General features: G+C 43.7%; 1 protein-coding gene across 4 annotated transcripts in view; it reads right to left on the bottom strand.

Annotated features, from left to right (window-relative positions):
- Window positions 1-24,439, bottom strand: part of TULP4 (TUB like protein 4) — a 309,012-nt gene that overhangs the window by 42,608 nt on the left and 241,965 nt on the right. For all 4 annotated transcript variants that reach the window (XM_064292791.1, XM_064292782.1, XM_064292784.1 and 1 more), the window contains 3 exons: window positions 23,606-23,786; window positions 21,098-21,232; window positions 1,685-1,851 (listed from right to left, as the gene is read on the bottom strand). In XM_064292791.1, coding sequence (XP_064148861.1) covers window positions 1,685-1,851; window positions 21,098-21,232; window positions 23,606-23,786 — 483 coding nt within the window. The remainder of the gene's footprint in view (window positions 1-1,684; window positions 1,852-21,097; window positions 21,233-23,605; window positions 23,787-24,439) is intronic.

The following is a 24,439-nucleotide window of genomic DNA, read 5'->3' as shown; positions in this document are numbered from 1 at the left end:
CGCTAATTGGATAATAACATCAGCTCACAAAATGGAGGATCCTAGCCAAGTTGATACATAATTTGGGGAGACACGATTCAATCCATGACACTAGGTGAAAGGGTTCCGTATAGGGAGGCCTCCAGGATGGCATGTTCCAAGCACAAGGAGGCCTGAGTGGCTGGCGGTGCCCAGGGACTAGGGGAACCGGTGTTGGATGAGGCTTGGGGAGGCAGGGCTGAGCATACATAAGGCCTGTGGGGTCCCCGGGGCGGGGGGAGGTCACCGGAGCTTGAAGTAGGAATGACGTGCTGAACGGAAACCTGCAGTGTGGCATGGTGGTGATGAGCTATGGAACCTATCTGCTCCAAGTGAAAACACCGCCCAGCACAGCTTATTTCCTGGGATAGGTGTGCAGGTCTTCAGGACAGAAGAGCGTCAGTTTCTCTTTAACCCGTAACGTAGTGAAATGGCTCTCTGACCAGCTGGAACATGATAACGTCATTTCAGCCCTACCACTTTGCATGTGGGCTGCTGGCGTTCCGAAGTGGCTTTTTCATTCAGTAATACTCAGATAAATATTTACTGACTGCCTCTTGTGTGAGGGACTGTGGATACAACAGCGAACAAGAAAGACAAGGACCCTGCGTTCAATGCCCTTACAAACAGACCTCACAAGGATCATTTCAAGCTCAAGGAGCATTGCCAAAAATCTCAGCAGTCTGGGGAGTCAGAAGGACCCTCTGCAGAGATGATGTTTATGCTCAGACAGTACAGGCAGACAGGAGCTATCAGGTAAGGTGTGGGGAACAAGTGTGTCTAGGTGAGGGAACAGCACAGGAAAAGCCTGGAAGACAGAGAGTGTTCTATTTGAGGAAAGGGAAAATCCAGAATGGCAGGAGTAGGGAGGAGGCAGTGGTGACAGCTAAATCTAGAGAGGATACAGGACTGGCTGACAGAGGTTCCTTTAAGGCATACTAGGATTTTCTGGACTTTATCCTAAGGGCAGTAGAATGCTACTGACCTGACTGGTGATTTTACAATGAAGTTGTGGCTGCAAAATGAAGGGAAAGAGTGGCTCTAGAGAAACAATGGTGGCTTGGACGAAGGTGGTGGCAGGTGTGGACAAAAGGCTGTTGGCACGGAGATACGTAGGAATCTGAGAAGTAAAATTCCCAAGATTCTGTGGATATGGGGATGGCTGAGAGAGAAAAGTTAGGGGGACTGCTGGTTTCTGGCTGGCACAGGTGACAGGCGAGTGTGCCCTGTCTGGGGGCGGGGGCATATTTTCCAGGTGGACTATGTTGAGGCTTGAACATGCTAAGTTTGAAAGGCTTATGAGACAGCTATATGGATGTGAAGCCAGCAGTTGGGTATACACGGGTCTGTTTCCTGAGCGTCAGCCCTTTGTAGAGACACTAGCCACAGCTATAGTGATGGCTGAAATTGCCTACGGAGTGCTGAGCACAATGCTCTTTTGGCGGGGATGGGATAAAGTATTCTGTTTACAAGTCAAAGACTTCTTTCTCCTGGTTTCTACCTTGTCATTTAATTAAGGTCAACAAAAGATTTAAGTACAATTTGTCAAAGACGATCACAATGAGTACAGTGATTCACAAGAGGCAGAAGACTGACATGGCGGTTTCACTCCCTGAAAGCTGCCGCCGTGATGCAAATGTACACAGGTTCATACGCGTGTCCTTACTTGTACAAGCGTGTCCAGCGTGAAGATGTGTTCCCCACGGACATTGTAGAACTTGACCATGGCGCTCTTCAGAAGAGGACCATTTGGCAGTTCACCAAGTTGGCTCTGTCTTTCCATTCCGGCCACTGCCAGCAAGTCTCCCTGTGTGCACCACTGGACCACCACCTCTGAAATCACAAAGGAGAGACGTCAGCAGACGACATGTGCCCTGATGCTCACTGGGCAGGGAGCTGCTAAGCAAACATGGCTGTGGCTCTTCCCCTTTTTCTCATGGAAGGCAATACACTACTCATTTCTCTTACGACAACACAGACTGTAAGAAAAAAAACACGACAGGGGCTCATTGGATGGAGATTGCAGGGCCCCTGAAATACAACTAAATCCGGTTAAAAACCTGATATGGTAATGTTGCCATGTTCAATATGGATCTCCAACACTAGGATTTTCATGATGGAACCCGCAGAGAGCAAGTAAGATGACAAAACGTCCATGACTACGCATCATGGAACTGCTTTCCCCTTGCCGTGCCCCCCGTTCCCCAAGATGACTGAATGAGTTTGTAAATGCTAAGAGCAAAAATAAATCAAAATGCCTAAGCTTACATTCATTTGATTTCTGTGCGCCATGGGGCAGATAACGTTCGGGTCAAGGACAGACATGTCTGGGAAGGCCCTGACTCCTACTCAGCATTTGGTGATGTGGTGGGTCTTAAAAAAGAATACAGATACCTGTGGTGGCGGTAGTGTGCTCAGAGGACCTTCTGCGCTCTCTGCAGATGTGATGTCCACCTGCAAGCCATTCGGTGCCTCTAAGAAATAGCTACTAAATGGTTTGTCTTATACCATGTGAGCAACCTACCTATTTCTTGCTGGTAAATCAAAGTATTAGTCCTAATAAGATTTATAGCCTATTTTTCCTCCTCAATGATCATTAAAATCATAGGTGGTTTATACAGAGTCCCCTGAGATCTAGGACTAAGTGGCCTATTCTGCAAAGGCTGGATGGGACTAGACAAGGTTCTCTGCCACAACATAGGTACATAGGTCAGAGCTGTGACTAGAACTCAGTGGCTCCTAAACTCTGTCAGGTATATGTGATCACAGGAGCCCTCATTCACCTGAACTCTGTTAGGTCACATGTGTTCACGGCGTCCCTCATTTACCTGAACCCTGTCAGGTCATATGATCACAGTGCCCTCGCTCACCTGAAGTCTGTCAGGTCACACGTGATCACAGCATCCCTCGTTCACCTCAGCTCTGTAAGGTCAAATGTGACCACAGCGCCCTCGTTCACCTGAGCTCTGTCAGGTCACACAGGATCACAGTGTCCCTCATTTACCCATCAACAGTAATGGCTCTGACATTAACACCAGAGAATTCCAAGTCTGCTGATGCTCTTTAACAGCCCTGGAAAACTGGGACTGCTCCCTGGGACAGGGCGGTTTGCCAGACCCAGGGAGCCAAGAGCTTGCTTGTCAAGGTAGCCCCAGAGCAGAGGCCACTGAGGAAGTAACAGAGATGCAGCCGAAGCATTTCTACACAAACACAAAACAAAAACCACTCACACAACCTGAAACAGTGAAAGCATCAGTAAAAGGAGATTTTTCTTTCTTAAAAGAATACAAAACCAGGAAATGAAAAATAAAAGAATCAATAAATATCCTGATGAATAAGATTAAAACAAAACAAAAGCGGGAGGGGAAGCTCGAGGGCTTGTGCGCGAACTAACGCAGGTCCCGATACCTACACCGACCTGGTGGAGAGCCGCAACGGTGAGGCTGAAATTGCCGTCTCTGGATGGTAGTTTTAGATACGCCAAGAAATCGAAAGCAACTAACAGCAAAGAGATAACAAAGAAGATGGATTCTAAAGTTTCTTCAGTAGCGGTATAATTGCGGTAATAATATTAATGGCTTCAATCACCAACTTCTTTTTATGATAAGCTTTCCCCTCTTGTGCATAGCAGAGTTTTTTTTTTTTTAACGATGATTTGCATTCACCTTATTAACTTACAGCGCCTTTTGTTTACCTGAACTCTGTCAGGTCACATGTGATCATGGCGTCCCTCATTCACCTCAGCTCTGTCAGGTCACACGTGATCACAGTGTCCCCTCATTCACCTCAGCTCTGTCAGGTCACACGTGATCAGTGTCCCCTCATTCACCTCAGCTCTGTCAGGTCACACGTGATCACAGCATCCCCTGTTCACCTCAGCTCTGTCAGGTCACACGTGATCACAGCGTCCCCTGTTCACCTCAGCTCTGTCAGGTCACATGTGATCATGGCGTCCCTCATTCACCTCAGCTCTGTCAGGTCACATGTGATCATGGCGTCCCTCATTCACCTCAGCTCTGTCAGGTCACACGTGATCACAGTGTCCCCTCATTCACCTCAGCTCTGTCAGGTCACACGTGATCACAGCGTCCCCTGTTCACCTCAGCTCTGTCAGGTCACACGTGATCACAGCGTCCCCTGTTCACCTCAGCTCTGTCAGGTCACACATGATCAAAGGTCCCTCGTTTACCTCAGCCCTGTCAGGTCACATGTGATCACAGCATCCCTTATTCACCTGAAACTGTACCGTACAACAACTGTGAGGATGGTGCAGGACCAGGCGGTGTTTTCATTCTGTTGTACACAGGGCAGCTATGAGTGGGAACCGACTGGATGGCACCTAACAACAACAACAACACACCACTAGTGTGTTAGGTATGGAAGAATAATAGCCTTGCCCTTTGGCTGTTTTTATGCATGATTTTATTTTTTCTCTCCATCCCTCCATTCACCCAGACCCTGTAACCACTGATAAGCTTCTATCTCAATGATTCTGCCTATATTCTAGATATTTCATGTACGTGGAATCATACGATATTTGTCCTTGAGCGTCTGGCTTATTTCACACAGCACAGCGTTTTCAAGGTTTATCCATGCTGTGACATGTATCAGGATTTTATTTCTCTTCATGGCTGAGTAGTGTTTCATGTGTGTACATACCACATTTTGTTTCTCCATTTATCTGTTCATGGACATTTGGATTGTTTCCACCTGAATACAGTACCACAGTGAGCATTAGCGTACATGTATCTGTTGGAGGTGCTGCTTTCAATTCATTTGGGTGTATATCTAGGAGTGGAATTTTTGTGTCATGTGATAATTATATGTTTAACGTTTTGAGGAGCCACCAACTGTTTTCCACAGTAGCTGCACCATCTCACACCCCTCCCTCCAATAGATGAGGGTCCCAATTTATCCACATCCTAGTCAATACCTGTTATTTTCTGTTTTTGTTTTTACAACAGCCATCCTAATGGGTGTGAAGTGGTACCTCACTGAGGATTTTGTTCTGATTTGCGTTTTCTCTAAATTGTTTTATTAAGACAGAAACATCAGTGTAATGTCACAGAAATAAAGATGACAGCACTAAACTGTCCAGGCTCTTCATCTGACCTTCTTTGCTTAGTGGGAGAGTGAATAACTCTACCATTCTTTCATTTCAAATACGAAAGGTTCTTTGAATTTCATCACAAAATGGTTTTTCCCAACCAAAAAGTAGGTGCTGTGGCTACACAGTGACCTAGCCACACCATCCATTCAGTGGTTGCTCAAAAACCAAAAAGTGGGTGCTCTGCCTGCAGGGTGACCTAGCCACACCATCAGTTCAGTGGTTGCTCAAAAACCAAAAAGACTCTGACCGCTCAAGGGGGCTGTTTATGAAGCGGGCTGAGGGGAGGAGGACTCCAAATGTTTACTAGCAAATTTCTAGGGATTTCTTTAATGCAGTTACGAGTTCTACTGAGACAGTTGTAGCCTACAGAGGCAAGTTGCTCTTTTAAAAAGAATAAATGCAATAAGAATAATGCCATTTTTTGTTCTGACAATTACAGGACTCATCGTGTCAGTGGCAGCATCAGATGTGGGCCCATCTGACATTCAGCATAAACCAGTCCTGATCCACAGGACAGATCACAAGCCATCAGGGAAATACCACCACTGCCAGCTGTTGTCAATTGCGACTCATGGTGACCCCACGTGTGTCAGGGTAGAACTGTGCTCCACAGGGTTTTCAAAGGCTGACTTTTCAGAAGCAGATCACCAGGCCTTTCTTCTGAGGTGCCTCTGGGTAGACTCGAACCTCCAACCTTTTGGTTGGCAGCTGAGTGCACTGTCCGTACCACCAGGGACTCCTCAGGGAAACTGGGACCTCAGAAATCCCTGGACAGTAACCTTTAACTACTCAATGTCTGACAGTGAGGGGTAGGTGAGTACCGTTCCACAGGGTGGAATTCCTAGGGGTTCAGTCAATGAAGGGTAGGTGAGTACCGTTCCACAGGGTGGAATTCCTAGGGCTGGTGTTGAAAATGTCTGTTAATTAGTAGAAAATGAAAGAAAAAGCAAATATTCATTCAGTTTCTAGATGTCACTATGAAGCACAAGAGGAAAAGGATAAAGAAGCCCAGATGCAGTTAGGATAGAACTTTTCCCCCCCCAGGAATTTTTTGTAAGCCATGACTGTCTTTCTCATTTTAAAAATAATTCCCAATATCCTGCCCAGTATGGGGCAGTTCTACACTGTCCTATAGGGTCGCGACGAGTCAGAATCGACTTGATGGCAACGGGTTTGGTTTCCTTTTTTTTTGCCCAGTGTTACAGAAATAATTTTGTTTGAATCTCTAAAATTTTGCTGTAGAATATAACCTAGAAGGAACGAATTAGTGCCTTTTTTTTTTTTTTTTTTTCTCCTGGTAGTCCTTGTGGGGCAGTTCTACTCTGTCCTGTAGGGTCGCTATGAGTCAGAATTGACTCGATGGCAGTGGGTTTGATGGTGTTAACATGGGGTCTCTAAGGCTTCTCACTCATGACAGGGACATGGGGCCGTGGGAGTGCTAAGGTACAAACAGGGCCCATCCCCCCAAAGTACCCATTTTTCCTGATGATTTGGAGTGTGTATTTTTGGTCTCTTAAAGCTTTTATGCAAAGAAAATCAGCAGAATTACACTATTCTACTTCAGCCTTTTAATCTTACGTATCTTTTTTTGTTAAAGGCACAGACGGTTGAAATTTTCTTGTCGTCAGTGATGAGCAAATTTGGTTCTTTGTGTTAAAAAGAAGCCTCTTGTGTGGTATTAATGCTGGACAAAAAAGAGGCAGCCAAGCCTTATGGGAAAAAAAAGGAAACACAATAGTGTTCTTACCAAACAACACATATATTGGAGCTACCAGTTGGGATTTTGAGGTTAACCAGGTCCTTTATTAAATTTCCCTGCTGATGATCCACTTTTCATCAGTCATTAGATACAAGTATAGTTGCTTGTGTGTGTGTAGAGAGGAGAGAGAGAAGAAAACAGAAACCAAGAAACGAATTAATTAGCAAATTGTGTGATGCTAAAATAACCATCAATTTTTTTAATACGTCTTTTTAGGGAGCATAGTAAAGACTGAAAAAAATATATAGGCGTGTATCAATAAGGGTAAACTGGGACAAACCTCTATCAGCCCAAACCTCAGAAGCAACAGCCAGGGCACCCCCAGTAAAACATCTCCACCTCAAACACTGCCCCTGATCTTCTCAGGCTCCAGGCAGTGATAATAGGAGGAAATTCTGCAAAACAAACAAATGAAGAAAGGAAACCCAGGGGTTTGAATGCTTTTTCTTCAAGGCAAATGTGAGGTAGATGTGCGAAGTGCCTGTGAGAGCTGCCCCTCCTGCATTGACTGACTTAGTCAAAGAGTCCCAGAGCTAAAAAGAGCAAAAGTCACAAAAAAGATGAAAACTCCAAAGTGAAGCCTGTAGTAAACACAAGTCCCCAAAGTTGGGTTGTTTAGCAAACTTTTTTTTTTTTTTTTTTTATAATAACTTTTATTAAGCTTCAAGTGAACGTTTACAAATCCAATCAGTCTGTCACATATAAGTTTACATACATCTCACTCCCTACTCCCACTTACTCTCCCCGTCTTGAGTCAGCCCTTTCAGTCTCTCCTTTCTTGACAATTTTGCCGGCTTCCCTCTCTCTCTATCCTCCCATCCCCCCTCCAGACAAGAGTTGCCAACACAATCTCAAGTGTCCACCTGATATAATTAGCTCACTCTTCATCAGCATCTCTCTCCCACCCGCTGACCAGTCCCTTTCATTTCTGATGAGTTGCCTTCGGGGATGGTCCCTGTCTTGTGCCAACAGAAGGTCTGGGGAGCATGGCCGCCGGGATTCCTCCAGTCTCAGTCAGACCATTAAGTTTGGTCTTCTTATGAGAATTTGGGGTCTGCATCCCACTGATCTCCTGCTCCCTCAGGGGTCCTCTGCTGAGCTCCCTGTCAGGGCAGTCCTCAATTGTGGGCGGGCACCAACTAGTTCTTCTGGTCTCAGGATGATGTAGGTCTCTGGTTCATGTGGCCCTTTCTGTCTCTTGGGCTCTTAGTTGTCATGTGGGCTTGGTGTTCTTCATTTTCCTTTGCTCCAGGTGGGTTGAGACCAATTGCTGCATCTTAGATGGCTGCTTGTTAGCATTTAAGACCCCAGACGCCACATTTCAAAGTGGGATGCAGAATGATTTCATAATAGAATTATTTTGCCAATTGACTTAGAAGTCCCCGTAAACCATGCTCCCCAGACCCCCGGGCTTGCTCCGCTGACCTTTGAAGCATTCATTTTATCCCGGAAACTTCTTTGCTTTTGGTCCAGTCCAATTGAGCTGACCTTCCATGTATTGAGTGTTGTCTTTCCCTTCACCTAAAGCAGTTCTTATCTACTGATTAATCAATAAAAAAACCCTCTCCCACCCTCCCTCCCTCCCCCCCTCGTAACCACAAAAGTATGTGTTCTTCTCAGGTTTACTATTTCTCAAGATCTTATAATAGTGGTCTTATACAATATTTGTCCTTTTGTTTAGCAAACTTTTTTTGCAAGGCTGAACTTCCTCAGCAAACAACTGCAAAGCAAAATCAATCCCAATACTGCCCACCCACATATGACTCTGCAAAGGAAAGGGAGTTTGAAGGGCAAAGCAGCAGGCTGGCCGTGGGGACACAGAGCTGTTTCCAATTCTAAGTTGTTTTACTCATGACGTAAATTACAGTGTCAGTGACAAACTAAAGAATATCCTGTGTCACCTTTTCTTGCTGAAGAGTTCTTCAAAGGTGTTTCTTTAAGACAGGGACAGAGGATGACTACATGGACTGGAGAACCTTTCTTTCAGTACCCTTAGGAGACATAACACCCTCTTTACACTAGGGCGGATCGCTGTAGCTGGAATGTTGCCTCATGCCATCGCTGATGGCATTCTGGCTATCTCTTCCCAGTATTTACTGACATTGCTCATAAAGCAGTTGATTTAAAAGAAAAAAAACAAAACAAAACAAAACCAAAAACTATTGCTGCTTATACCCACCACATGTAAGACCGGGTCCATGAAATATTCTGATACTCAGACAGAGAAACTGCTTACATAGCATCAATGCAAGGGACCAGTTCACCTCAATTTAATATAACTTTCTAAAATTAGGAACAGCTTGGGAGGAAAAAACTGAAAACACTTTTAGAGCAGCAGAGACAATCACTGACTTTGCTGCTGTTGTCAGACTTCCATGCTGTCAGTTGTTGTCAATTCTGACTCATGTCAACCCCATGTGTGTCAGAGTAGGACCGCTCCATAGAGTTTTCTTGGCTGTAATCTTAATGGAAGCAGATCACCAGGGCTTTTCTCCCTCAGAGGCACTGGGTGGGTTTCAAACGTCAACCTTTGGGTTAGCAGTTGTGTGTAAACTGTTCATGCCACCTAGGGACCTTAACGTTCTAGTGAATTACTTATTATTGTGGTTGTGTGCCGTTGAGGTGATTCGGACTCATAGATGTCCTCTAAGGCAGAGGAGAACCACCCTATAGGGTTTCCTAGGCTGTAAACTCTATGGGAGCAGATTGCTAGGTCTTTTCTCCTGTGGAGCTGCTGGTAGGTTTAGATCATTGATCTTCTGGTTAGAAGTCAAGCACTTTAACCATTGTGCCACTACCCAGTGCCATCAAGTATTTCCCTGAATTTTTAGGATAAAAATCAAGTCAAAAAATTTTGACTCCAAGAGGTGAGGCCAAGATGGTGGGGTAGTCAGATGCTTCTGGTTATTCCTCTTACAACAAGGAGCCAAAAAAACAAGGGAAATGATAATATTTATAACAAGCTAGTAGCCCTGGACATCAAAGGCAAAGTTAGAAAACGGACTGAGTAGCAGGAGGAGGGAGAGACAGTACAGAGGTGAAGAGGAGTTGCCGGACCTGAATCACCGGCAACCCTCAGGCAGCATTCCCAGGAGCAACTGCGGTGACCTGGTGGTAGCCTTCGGCCACAGTTCCCTCAGGGAGAAACAGCCAGTTGCACAGTCTACTCACACCTCTGGAACCAGAGATGAACGGCGCAATTGGCAAAAGCTAAGTACTTGCGTATATTTTACCATGCCTCTAGCCCCCAAGCCGGCTTCAGTGGCTGTCAATTTCCCTGGGCCTGTGATAGGCCCTCCTGAGTGTTCTGAGCCATTCTCTCGGACTTGGAGAAGGAATAAATTCACAATTGGGGGAAAAGATAATCTGCTAGCTCCACTAAACTGGGGAGCTCAAGACAGAAGCAGGTCCTGTCCAGGTATAAATGGTCCGAGGACTTAGAATACCTTACCCTCCTGCATGGACCTGGGTAGGACTATTTCAGGAGAATAGGCCCTTGTTGGCAGACTGCAACTGTTTCAGTTGTGTGGTGGAGTGGTGGGTGTTTGATATTTGACACTGCTTTGCCTATTAAACAGGGTCCTCACCTACCCACATCAGGGGCCTAAGGACTGGTGGCTCCACTCACATCATCCAGCCACCCATGACAGGGTCCAAGGATAACTGGTACCTCCCAGTCCTTACAACCAAAAGCACTGGGTGCCCGTGGTCTGTCCACAGAACCCACTCACCTGTGTGCTCTAGGAAACAGGGATGCGCTTTCCTCACAGACACTTGGGGAACGGTTGTCAGTTGCCTGCCTTGTTCAGGGAGTGACCCCATGCTGCAACCAGATACTGGTACCTACACCAATCACCGTTGCCCCCCTAAGACTGCAGGACAGAGCCTATACCACACACTTGATGACCAGCTAACTGAACACCTGAGCTGAACCATACAAGAAAAGCGAACGGACTCCTAGGCTGATATACCTGAAAACAGCTCTAGCCAACTGGTAAGAGGATGTCAGAGCTTCAAAGGTGAAAATAAGGTAGTTCACTCAAGCAACCTATTTCGGCATATCAAAACAAAACAAAGCAAGAAGCTAACATACAGTAAGGAAACATAAGACAAACTAATACAATAACTTACAGATGGCTCAGAGACAACAGTCAATATCAAATCACATGAAGAAGCAGACCGTGATCGCTTCAACAAGCTCTCAAAACAAACAAAGAATCTTCTGGATGAAGGTGCCATCCTGGAATTACCGGATGCTGAATACAAAAGATTAATATACAGAACTCTTCAAGAAATCAGGAACAAGAGCAGGAAGGAGATCAGGCAGGCAATACGTAGAATAAGCCAAGGAACACACAGATAAAGCAGTTGAAGAAATTAAAAAGTTTATTCAAGAACATAATGAAAAAACTTAATAAGCTGCAAGAATCCAGAGAGACAGGAATCAGAAATTCAGAAGATTAACAATAAAATTACAGAATTAGACAACTCAATAGAAAGTTAGAGGAGCAGAATTGAACAAGTAGAAGGCAGAATTGGTAAGACTGAAGATAAAGTACTTGGCACCAATATATTTGAAGAAAAATCAGATATAAGAATTAAAAAAAATGAAGAAATCCTAAGAATTATGGGAGACTCTATCAAGAGAAATAACCTACGAGTGACTGGAGTACCAGAACATGGAGGGGTAACAGAAAATACAGAGAGAATTGTTGAAAATTTGTTGAGAAAACTTCCCTGATATTGTCAAAGATGAGAAGCTATCTATCCAAGATGCTCATCAAACTCCACATAAGGTAGATCTTAAAAGGAAGTCACCAAGACATATTATAATCAAACTTGCCAAAACCAAAGATAGAGAATTTTAAGAGCAGCTAGGGCTAAATGAAAAGTCACCTACAAAAGAGAGTCAGTAAGTTCAGACTACTCAGCAGAAACCAAAACCATGCAGGCAAAAAGGCAATGGCATGACGTATATAAGCATTGAAGGAAAAAAACTGCCAGCCAGGAATCATATATTCAGCAAAACTGTCTCTCAAATATGAACGTGAATTAGGACATTTTAAGATAAACAGAAGTTTAGGGATTTCATAAAAACAAAACCAAAACTACAAGAAATACTAAAGGGAGTTCTCTGGTTAGAAAATCAATAATATCCGATATCAACCCAAGACTAGAACACTGGACAGAGCAATCAGATGTCAACCCAGATAGGGAAATCACAAAAATAAATCAAGATAAAAAAACACTCAAGAGACGATGTTGGCATCTCCCGTCTGGAGGGGACGTGAGAGGGCAGAGGGGGCCAGAAGCCACCCAAATGGACACGAGGAGAGAGAGTGGAGGGAAGTACTGTGCTGTCTCATTACAGGGAGAGCAATTAGGAGTGTATAGCAAGGTATATGTAAATTTTTGTATGAGAAACTGACCTGATTTGTAAACTTTTACTTAAAGCACAACAAAAATTAAAAAAAAAAAAAAAAGTGCTCAAAACCGGGCAACAGCGATGCCATTATGTAAAAGAAGTCAACATTAAAACAATAAAGAAGGACTAAGAAATGTAGTCATAGATCTTTCATATAGAGAGGAAGACAAGGTGACATAAAGAAATAAAACTTAGCTTTAAACTTAGAAAAAGAGGGGGTAACTATTAAGGTAACCACAAAGGAGACTAACAATCCTACTCATCAAAATAAAATATAAGAAAAAAACAGAGACTCAGCAGAAACAAAATCAACAACCAATGAGAGGAAAAGATAATATATAAAGACAAACTACACAGCACAAAACATTAAGTGGGAAAAAGAAACTGTCAACAACACATAAAAAAAGACATCATAATGACAGCACTAAATTCATACCCATCCATAACTACACTGAATATAAATGGGCTAAATGCACCAATAAACAGACAGAGAGTGGCAGAATGGATTAAAAAACACGATCTGTCTATATGCTACCTACAAGAGACACACCTCTTAGTCTCAGAGGCACAAACAAACTAAAACTCAAAGGACGGAAAACAATATATCTAGCAAACAACAACCAAAAAAGAACAGGAGTGGTAATATTAACTTCTGACAAAATAGACTTTAAAGTTAAATCCACCACAAATGATAATGAAAGACACTATATAACAGTTAAAGGGACAATATACCGGGAGGCTAGAACCATATCAAATATTTATGCATCCAATAAAAGGGCTGCAAGATACCTAAAACAAACTCTAACAGCAATGAAAAGTGAGACAGACAGCTCCATAAGAATAGTAGTAGACTTCAATATGCCACTTTCAATGAAGGACAGAACATCCAGAAAGAAGCTCAATAAAGACATGGAACATCTAAAAGCCACAATCAACCAACTTGACCTCATAGACACATACAGAACACTCCACCCCATGGCAAGCAAGTATAACTTCTTTTCCAATGCACATGGAACACTCTCTAGAATAGACCACATATTAGGTCATAAAGCAAGCCTTAGCAGAATCCAAAACATCGAAATATTACAAAGCATCTCCTCTGACCATAAGGCAATAAAAGTAGAAATCAGTAACAGAAAAAGCAGGGAAAATACAGTAAACACTTGGAAACTGAACAATACCCTACTCAGAAACAATTGGGCTATAGAAGAGATGAAGGATGGAAAAAACAAATTCATAGAATCCAACGAGAATGAAAACACTTCCTATCAGAAAGTGGGACACAGCAAAAGCAGCGCTCAGAGGTTAAGTTACATCAATAAATGCACACATTCAAAAAGAAGAAAGGGCCAAAATCAAAGAATTATCCCTACAACTTGAACAAATAGAAAGAGAGCAACAAAAGAAACCCTCAGGCATCCAAAGAAAGCAAATAATAAAAATTAGAGCAGAATTAAATGAAATAGAAAACAGAAAAACAATTGAAAGAGTTAACACGACCAAAAGCTGTTTCTTTGAAAAAATTAAGAAAGTTGATAAACTACTGGCCAAACTGACAAAAGAAAAACAGGAGAGGAACCAAATAACCCAAATAAGAAATGAGATGGCGCTATTACAACAGACCCAACTGAAATAAAAAGAATCATATCCGATTACTACAAAAAAACTGTAACAAATTTGAAAACCTAGAAGAAATGGGTGAATTTCTGGAAACACACTAACTACCATAAGTAACACAAACAGAGGTAGAACTACTAAATAAACCCTTAACAAAAGAAGAGATTGAAAAGGTAATCAAAAAACTCCCAACGAAAAAAAAGCCCTGGCCTGGATGGCTTCACTGCAGAATTCTACTAAACTTTCAAAGAAGAGTTAACACCTCTACTACTAAAGGTATTTCAGAGCATAGAAAAGGATGGAATACTCCCAAACTCATTCTATGAAGCCAGCATATCCCTGATATCAAAACCAGGTAAAGACACCACAGGAAAAGAAAATTACAGACCTATATCCCTCATGAACTCAGATGTAAAAATCCTCAACAAAATTCTAGCCAATAGAATTCAACAACATATCAAAAAAAATAATTCACCATGACCAAGTGGGATTCATATCAGGTATGCAGGGATGTTTCAACATTAGAAAAACAATGTAATCCATCATACAAATAAAACAAAACACAAAAACCACACGATCTTATCAATTGATGCAGAAAAGGCATTTGACAAAGTCCAACACCCATTCACAATAAAAACTCTCCTCTCAGCAAAGTAGGAATAGAATGAAAATTCCTCAACATAATAAATGGCATTAATACAAAGCCAATAGCCAACATCATCCTAAATGCAGAGAGTCTGAAAGCATTCCCACTGAGATAGGGAACCAGACAAGGATGCCCTTTATCACCACTCTTATTCAACATTGTGCTGGTGCCAGAGCAATTAGGCTAGATAAAGAAATAAAGGACATCCAGATTGGTAAGGAAGAAGTAAAAGTATCTGTACTTGCAGATGACATGATCTTATACACAGAAAACCATAAAGAAAACTACTGAAACTAACCGAAGAGTTTAGCAGAGTAACAGGATACCAGATAAACATACAAAAATCAGTTGGCTTGCTCTACACCAACAAAAAGAACATTGAAGAGGAAATCACCAAATCAATACCATTTAAAGTAGCCCGCGAGAAGATAAAATACTTAGGAATACATCTTACCAGAGATGTGAAAGACCTATACAAAGAAAATTACAAGACACTACTGCAAGAAACCAAAAGAGACCTACATTAACTGGAAAAACATACCTTGCTCATGGATAGGAAGACTTAACATTGTAAAAATGTCTTTTCTACCAAAAGCAATCGACAGATATAATGCAATTCCAATCCAAATCCCAACGACATTTTTTAATGAGACAGAGAAACAAATCACCAACTTCATATGGAAGGGAAAGAGGCCCAGATAAGTAAAGCATTACTGAAAAGGAAGAACAAAGTGCGAGGCCTTACACTACCTGATTTTAGAACCTATTACACTGCCACAGTAGTCAAAAGAGCCTGGTACTGGTACAACAACAGATACATAGACTAACGGAACAGAACTGAGAATCCAGACATAAATCCATCCACATATGAGCAGCTGATATTTGACAAAGACCCAAAGTCAATTAAATGGGGAAAAAAAAGTCTCTAACAAATGGTGCTGGCATAACTAGATATCCATCTGCAAAAAAATGAAACAAGACCCATACCTCACCCCATGTACAAAAACTAACTCAAAACGAATCAAAGACCTATATATAAAATTTATAATGATAAAGATCGTGGAAATAAAAACAGTGACAATGCTAGGAGCCCTAATACATGGCATAAACAGTATACAAAACATTACTAATAATGCAGAAGAAAAAATAGATAACAGGGAGCTCCTAAAAATCAAACACCTATGTTCATCTAAAGACTTCACCAGAAGAGTAAAAAGACTCCCTACAGACTGGGAAAAAGTTTTTAACTATGACATTTCTGATCAGCGCCTGATCTCTAAAATCTACATGATATTGCAAAAAGACAAATAACCCAATTAAAAAATGGACAAAAGATATGAATAGACACTTCACTGAAGAAGACATTCCGGTAGCTAACAGATATATGAGGAAATGTTCAGTATCATTAGCCATTAGAGAAATGCAGATCAAAACTACAATGAGATTCCAACCTACTCCAACAAGGCTGGCATTCATCCAAAAAACACAAAAGAATAAATGTTGGAGAGGCTGTGGAGAGATTGGAACACTTATACACTGCTGGTGGGAATGTCAAATGGTACAACGACTTTGGAAATCGATTTGGCGCTTCCTTAAAAAGCTAGAAATAGAACTACCATACGATCCAGCAATCCCACTCCTTGGAATATATCCTAGAGAAATAAGAGCCTTTACACAAACAGATATATGCACATCCATGTTTATTAGCACTGTTTACAACAGCAACAAGATGGAAACAACCAAGGTGCCCATCAACGGATGAATGGATAAATAAATTATGGTATAGTCACACAATGGAATACTACGCAGCGATGAAGAACAGTGAGGAATCTGTGACACGTTTCATAACATGGAGGAACCTGGAAGGCATTATACTGAGTGAAATTAGTCAGTTGCAAAAGGGCAAATATTGTGTAAGACCACTATTATAAGAACTTGAGAAATAGTTTAAACTGAGAAAAAAACATTCTTTTGTGGTTATGAGAGGGGGAAGGGAGGGAGGGTGGGAGAGGGGCATTCACTAATTAGATAGTAGATAAGAACTACTTTAGGTGAAGGGAAAGACAGCACACAATACAGGGGAGGTGAGCACAATTGCACTAAACCAAAAGCAAAGAAGTTCCCTGAATAAACTGAACGCTTCAAAGGCCAGCGTAGCAGGGGCAGGGGTCTGGGAACCATGGTTTCAGGGGACATCTAAGTCAATTTACATAATAAAATCTATTAAGAAAACATTCTGCATTCCACTTTGAAGAGTGGCGTCTGGGGTCTTAAACGCTAGCAAGCAGCCATCTAAGATGCATCAATGGTTCTCAACCCACCTGGATCAAAGGAACATGAAGAACATTAAGGACACAAGGCAGTTACGAGCCTAAGAGACAGAAGGGGCCACATAAACCAGAGACTACATCATCCTGAGACCAGAAGAACTAGCTGGTGCCTGGCTACAACCGATGACTGCCCTGACAGGGAACACAACAGAGAACCCCTGAGGGAGCAGGAGAGCAGTGGGATGCAGACCCCAAATTCTCATAACACCAGACTTAATGGTCTGACTGAGACTAGAAGGACCCCAGTGGTCAAGGCCCCCAGACCTTCTGTTGGCCCAGGACAGGAACCATTCCTGAAGCCAACTCTTCAGACATGGATTGCACTGGACAATGGGTTGGAGAGGGATGCTGGTGAGGAGTGAGCTTCTTGGATCAGGTGGACACTGGAGGCTAAGTTGGCATCTTCTGCCTGGAGGGGAGATGAGAGGGGTGGAGGGGGTTAGAAGCTGGTGAAAAGGACACGAAAAGAGAGAGTGGAGGGAGAGAGCAGGCTGTCTCATTAGGGGGAGAGTAATTGGGAGTGTGTAGCAAGGTGTATATGGGTTTTTGTGTGAGAGACTGACTTGAATTGTAAACTTTCACTTAAAGCACAAAAAAAATTATTTAAAAAAGAAATGAAACAAGACCCATACCTCACCCCACGTACAAAAACTAACTCAAAACGAATCAAAGACCTATATATAAAATTTATAACGATCATGGAAATAAAAATAGGGACAATGCTAGGAGCCCTAATACATGCATGAACAGTATACAAAACATTACTAACAATGCAGAAGAGTAACTAGATAACTGGGAGCTCCTAAAAATCCAACACCTATGCTCATCCAAAGACTTCACCAAAAGAGTAAAAAGATTACCTACACACTGGGAAAAAGTTTTTAGCTGGGATATTTCCGATCAGCGTCTGAACTCTAAAATCTACACGATACTGCAAAAACTGAACTACAAAAAGACAAATAACCCAGTTAAAAAATGGGCAAAGGATATGAACAGACACTTCACTGAAGAAGACATTCAGGTAGCTAACAGATACATGAGGAAACGCTCACGATCATTAGCCATTAGAGAAATGCAAATCAAAACTACAATGAGATTCCATCTCACTCCAACAAGGCTGGCATTAATCCAAAAAACACAAACTAATAAATGTTGGGGAGGTTGTGGAGAGACTAGAACACTTATACACTGCTGGTCGGAATGTAAAATGGTACAATCACTTTGGAAACCGATTAGGGTCTTCCTTAAAAAACTAGAACTAGAACTACCATATGATCCAGCAATCCCACTCCTTGGAATATGTCCTAGAGAAATAAGGGCCTTTACATGAAGAGATACGTGCACACCATGTTCACTGCAGCACTGTTTACAATACCAAAAAAAAACTGAAGCAATCAAGGTGTCCATCAATGGATGAACGGATAAATTATGGTATATTCACACAACGGAATACTACAAACAAAAAACTTACTACGCATCGATAAAGAACAATGATGAATCGGTGAAACATTTCATAACATGGAGGACTCTGGAAGGCATTATGCTGAGTGGAATTAGTCAGGTGCAAAAGGACAAATATTGTATGAGAGCACTATTATAAGAACTTGAAAAATAGTTTAAACAGAGAAGGAAATATTCTTTGATGGCTATGAGAGAGGGGAGGGAGTGAGTGAGAGGGGTTTTCATTAATTAGATAGTAAATAAGAACTATTTTAGGTGAAGGAAAAGACAACACACAATACAGGAGAGGTCAGTACAAATGGACTAAACCAAAAGCAAAGCAGTTTCCTGAATAACCTGAATGCTTCGAAGGCCAGAGTAGCAGGGGCAGGGGTTTGGGGCCCATGGTTTCAGGAAACATCTAAGTCAACTGGCATAATAAAATCTATTAAGAAAACATTCTGCATCCCACTTTGGAGAGCAGTGTTTGGGGTCTTAAATGCTAAAGCCATCTAAGATGCATCAATTGGTCTGAACCCACCTGGAGCAAAGGAGAACGAAGAACACCAAAGACACAAGGTAATTATGAGCCCAAGAGACAGAAAGGGCCACATAAACCAGAGACTACATTAGCCTGTGGCCAAAAGAACTAGATAGTGCCCAGCTACAACTAATGGCTGCCCTGACAGGGAACACAACAGAGAACCCCTGAGGGAGCAGGAGAGCAGTGGGATACAGACCTCAAATTCTCGTAAAAAGAGCAGACATAATGGTCTGACTGAGACTAGATGGACCCCGGAGGTCATGGTTCCCAGACCTTCTGTTAGTCCAAGACAGGGCCCATTCCCAAAGCCAACTCTTCAGACAGGGATTGGACTGGACTATGGGATAGAAAATGATACTGGTGAGGAGTGAGCTTCTTGGATCAAGTCGACACATGAGACTATGTGGACAGCTCCTGTCTGGAGCGGGGTTGAGAAAGCAGAGGAGGACAGAAGCTGGCCAAATGGACCCAAAAATAGACAGTGGAGAAAAGGAGTGTGCTGTCTCATTAGGAGAGAGCAACTAGGAATACATAGCATGGTGTATATAAATTTTTGTGTGAGAGAATGACTTGATTTGTAAACTTTCACTTAAAGCACAATAAAAATAAAACAAAAATTTTTTACTCCCCAACTGCCCAATCTGTGCTCATGCCCCTCTACCACACAGTTGGTGGGACTCTGTCAGAAGCGTTGCTCAGATACAATCTAATGTGATAGACATAATAAGAAATAATACATCCAAGGTGTAAAAAATAGCTTCCATAAACAGAATCTGGAAAAATTAGAAAAAGTCACCACATAAAGGATAAAAAGGAACTGAGTTGTGATGTTTTCAACCGTGACCAGATATTTGGTAGAGGGCAAAGTCCAGGGTTCCAGAATTAGAAGGTTCCAAAGAAATTAATAAACTTGAAAGGTTTATTAAGGTTTGAAATAGAATTTTTCAAGGAAAAAAGTAGAGCCTGGGTTACTGACTATATGGGAGAATGTCTGATGACCGTGCCTGTTTTAGCTCCACGAAAGACAAAACGTGCAGACAAAAATGACTGGGAAAGCACACAGAATTCACGTTCATCCTCATCACAAATGTACACAGCTCCTAATGGGGTCCATCTGTGCCAAAAAAGGAGGCTTTCTTCATAGCTCATGTCCCTTAGGAATGCACAGACTAAAGACTTCCTTAGAATTACAGTTTTCAAATAGCAGAATGGGTTACCCAAAAGAGGGAGTGAACTTCTGTTCCAAAAATATTCTATAGATTAAAATGAATTAGCACTTGAGGGGTGTGAAGGCAGGTAGGATATATTCCTGCCAACCAACAGTTTCGTACTTGAACTTGACTATTTATATCACTGTGATTCCTGAATAACTCAGACCTGATGAAGGAGCATGTGGCGATACCCCCTGGACTGATCATTTTGGAATGACAGTCCTAGGTTGTACTGAAGGTGCAGGCTTGTCCCCCACCTGCCCCTCAGAAATCTGCATATCCCATCCCATTACAAAAGGCCCCTTTCACGTCACGGACCAGAGGAAGCCCAGGAACTGAATTTTTAAAACTTTCTACATTATACCACTCAACCTGAGCAGACAGAACTGTTCTCCAAAGAACCCCTCAGGGTCACACCTTTGGTGACATCTTTGAATGGCAAACTTCAGACCCCTCCAAATGCCCAGGCACACTGGTTTTCTTTACAACATCTATCAGTAAGGCGACAGCACTTGATGTCAGCCTTAACATCAGTACGTCAGTCTGCAGCTGTGGAACTTCCCCAAGTATTGTTTTTCAAGGTAACGTTCCTGCATCACAGTCGGTTCCTTAATCAGCCTGCCACACTCTCAAAATACAGGGTGCTCTGTAAAGGGTGCCCTGTGCCTCCGGAACGACACGTGATGCTGTCAGCTCACTGTGCTGACCCCTCGTGTGTCCGGTGCACACACACTTGGGCACCCGAGAGACGAGCACACCTGTGTTAGTGAGGGAACGAGCATGTTCCGACAAGGACTGAGTATCAGGAAGCCCTCTCGAGGTAAGACTAGGTATTGACTTGTCAGATAAGCAAAGCAGTTGAGGAGAAGTGACCTTTACTGACCAGACTCCATCGAGCACAGATGGGGTCACTGCAGCAGATAGGAATCTACAGTGCTGGTGGGACATCCCTGGTCTGGAGGTGGACACGCACGGCTGACCTGTGGGTGCTCTGTACCTTTCAGCCCCGAGCGGATGACAATAGGAGACAGGTCGTCGTAGCTGTTCATTAAGCTGATGTCCCCCGAGGTGAAGCTGACGGTGAGCAGCGGCTTGATGTTCTGCACCGGGATGGGGTATGCTGCCGGGCCATCTGTGGGACAAGGCGCCGAGTGAAAGAAGGTGGTGAGCATGTGACCCAAACCCAGGCCCACAAAGCTGTCGTCTCGTGTACTGCCGTAAACACTGTCCGGTAGTGCAGATCAAACTGGACTGGGATGTCACCACATAAGGCAAGTGTTCCGCGTCATCCTGGAACTACAGGACCGTCAGAAGGGCGGTCCTTCAGAGAGCTTGGAGTGAGAGTCAGGACCTGGTGCAGAAGGCCAGGAGGCCCCCAGTGGGGGCTGGGGGGGCGGCCCTGGGGCCTTTCGTGGGTGGTGAGACTACGTGTGAAGAGTTTATTAGCCTATGTGTTAATGCGTCATGTGTTTCCAATCATCTATAAATGTAAATTATTTTAATGTCATGCACTGTTCAAACACAAGGTTGGAGGGAAAAGGGCTGAAAATGTTTTTTTCCTCCTGGTTCAACATGTGTTTTATACAGAAAAGCTGCTTTCCCACCTGGAGTGCTCTCTCACTGAATACCACAGCAAACGGCCGCCCGGGCAGCCACCACTGGTGCCTGCTTAGTTAGTACCTGCCACCTGGAGAGCGGGCTGAACATGCACGGGGCTGGTGAGGGAGCGAGCTCCGCGGACAGCCAGCATCAGGGAAGGCGTGCTGTGGAAGCTCTGGAGCCCGCACCCAGGTCTTATGGATGAAGCAGCAACGGACTATGGCGCTGCACCCTTTCATGGGTTGTTTTAAAGAGTAAAAGCACGTCCTGCCTTCGTGCTGGGGTGACTCAGGGCTCTTTCCAAAGGCCCTCGTAGAGCTCCTGGGCTCGTCCTTTGGCAGCCTTGCTGGGGGGCCTGACACAGCTCCCTCACCTGACTCAGCCTTGCCCACGGAAGACTCTGTCACTGTCCTCCTTTGCTCCACTTTAAGATGCTACCTCTGCCCTCAAATTCCCCAGGCTGCAGGAAAACCTCTGCTATACCTGACAGCCAGATCTCTGTTGTCCTCTAACTTGCCCTGTTGCTTCTGAGAAGCAGAGCAAGCTAGAGAAACAGCCAGGGACACAATGCGATTCTTAGACGTACCGTGACTTACATGATAAACCTGATTCCTGGACTGTGTTTCTTCCAAAAATGGGGTGGGATAAGCAAATCTGCATTCAACCTACTACAGAGGAGCTCTGTTTTCAAAGTATGCTGAGTCCAATGTTAGTTATAAGGATGCTGACTTTATTACTAGGAGGCTCTAGAAATATGATCAACACTTAACTCAGGACACGTCCTATCAGGAAAGGACACAGTTACCTCGCAACTGGATTTATGGGGATGAGGAATCTCCCCCCTCCCAGACCTGCTGATCCTGAAATCTACCACTAATCACAATTTTCTCCTCACATTTCAACATTGCCTTCTCCTACTAAAAACAAAAAAACTATCAATTGATCAACAGCATGCCATCCCCTCTGTGACAGGCGGGGGAAGAAAAATAAGAGCGCTCCAAGTACCGGCGAGGCAGATGCTGGTGGGAAGAAAATGCTGCAACAGCCCTGGACAGTGAGCTTGGCTGCGGCCAGCAGAGGCAGGAGTCCTGCAGCCTTGCGGTAACCTCTGACCATAGGTCACTCCCCTCCCATTGTTTTCATAACACACTGTCCTTTTACCAAAAGAGGGGGGTGCAGGGGGTGGAATACTGGTGAAGACCGAAGCCCCGGAGGGCCCATGTTGAGTACTGACACTGGTGACAGACACCATCAAAATCAAAGGCCTCCACTTCTGTTTGGCCCTTTACACATCTGAAGGACAAAACGGACGGCTGAAGCGGAGGAGGCTGACGTTTGAAAATATCCCCATCAGAGTCGAAACGATCCTTTGTTACTGTCCAAATGTTTAAATACCCTGACGCCAACTCATCTAACACCGCTGTGAGGCTGACGGAGAGGGAGTGGGTTCTTTTGAACTGTGGAACAGAGTCGCTTCTGCCTGAAATACAGAGGACAGGGTACGGATTATCTGCCCAAGGTGCTCGCCTTCATTATGGGCAGAACAAACCCTTTCCTCATGCAACTAAAGCCATTGGCTTTCGTAACGTTAGGGATTTGGAGATACCATATATTAAGTTATATTAATAGCTCAGAATTTTTCATCTTCAGCTCTTTTTATTCTCACTAAGCAGCTAAGCCCCAGGCCACCCCAGGGACAGGAAGGGCTGTAAGTCTCATTTTATATCGATGGGGAAGCTCAGCCAACAGCGCTTAATCAACTTGACCAGCTATTCTGAGGAAAGGGACGGCAGAGAGAAGACAGGCTGTCAAGGGCGGAGGCTGGGCGGCACTCTTTTCTGACAGCTCTGGTTCCCTCTGGTTAAAGGGCACGAGAGGGAGCCGAGGAGCCAGGGGCAGGCGCTACCTTGGGGCGGGGAGTAGTCATCCGAGTCAGTGTCGCTCTCGCTGCTGTCCTCCACCAGGAAGATGGGGTAGTTCCAGGACATGCCGAGGACACCGTCCGACTCGTGCAGCAGGACGTGAGCCAGCATGCGGCCGTGGCAGTCCATGACGATCACCTGCCCGTCGGCTGTGCCAAACAGCACCTGCAACCAAGACAGACCCTTGACTAGACGCTAAGAAGAGAGCTATGGATTGAATTGTGTCCCCCAAAATAAGTGCTGTAAATCCTAACCCCTATACCTGTGGATGTAATCCCATTTGGGGATAGAGTTTTCTTTGTATTAACGAGACCGTTTCAGCGTAGGGTATGTCTTAAGCCAATCGTTTTTGAGATATAAAAGGAGATTAGGCATGGAAGCAAAAAAGCAGAGATGAGGGAAAACAGATGCCACAGTGGAGATCACCGAGGAACCAAGAACAGAAGCTGAAGAGACAAGGAACTTCCCTCAGAGCCAGCAGAGAGCGAAAGCCTTCCCCTAGAGCCGGCGCCCTGAATTCATGCTTCCAGCCTCCTAACTGTGAAAGAATAAATTTCTGTTTGTTAGAGCCACCCACTTGTGGTGTTTCTGTTACAGCAGCTCTAGGGAGCTAAGAAAAAGGGCCCTGTTTCTGGCAAACTTCACTGCCTCCACAATGTCTGAGAAGAACAAAATATACTTACAACTATAAACATGAATTAGGTAATTGGGCAGATACACCAGGCATTAAGTAGAGACTTTGCTGGTTATTATCACTAGGACTTAGACCTCTAATACTGAACTGTGGTGAACAGCGTAACAAAGACACTCCTTCTATT

This window comes from Loxodonta africana, chromosome 1 (assembly GCF_030014295.1).
Source record: "Loxodonta africana isolate mLoxAfr1 chromosome 1, mLoxAfr1.hap2, whole genome shotgun sequence".
Taxonomy (NCBI): Eukaryota; Metazoa; Chordata; class Mammalia; order Proboscidea; family Elephantidae; genus Loxodonta; species Loxodonta africana.
This window is presented reverse-complemented; position numbering and strand designations above follow the sequence as displayed.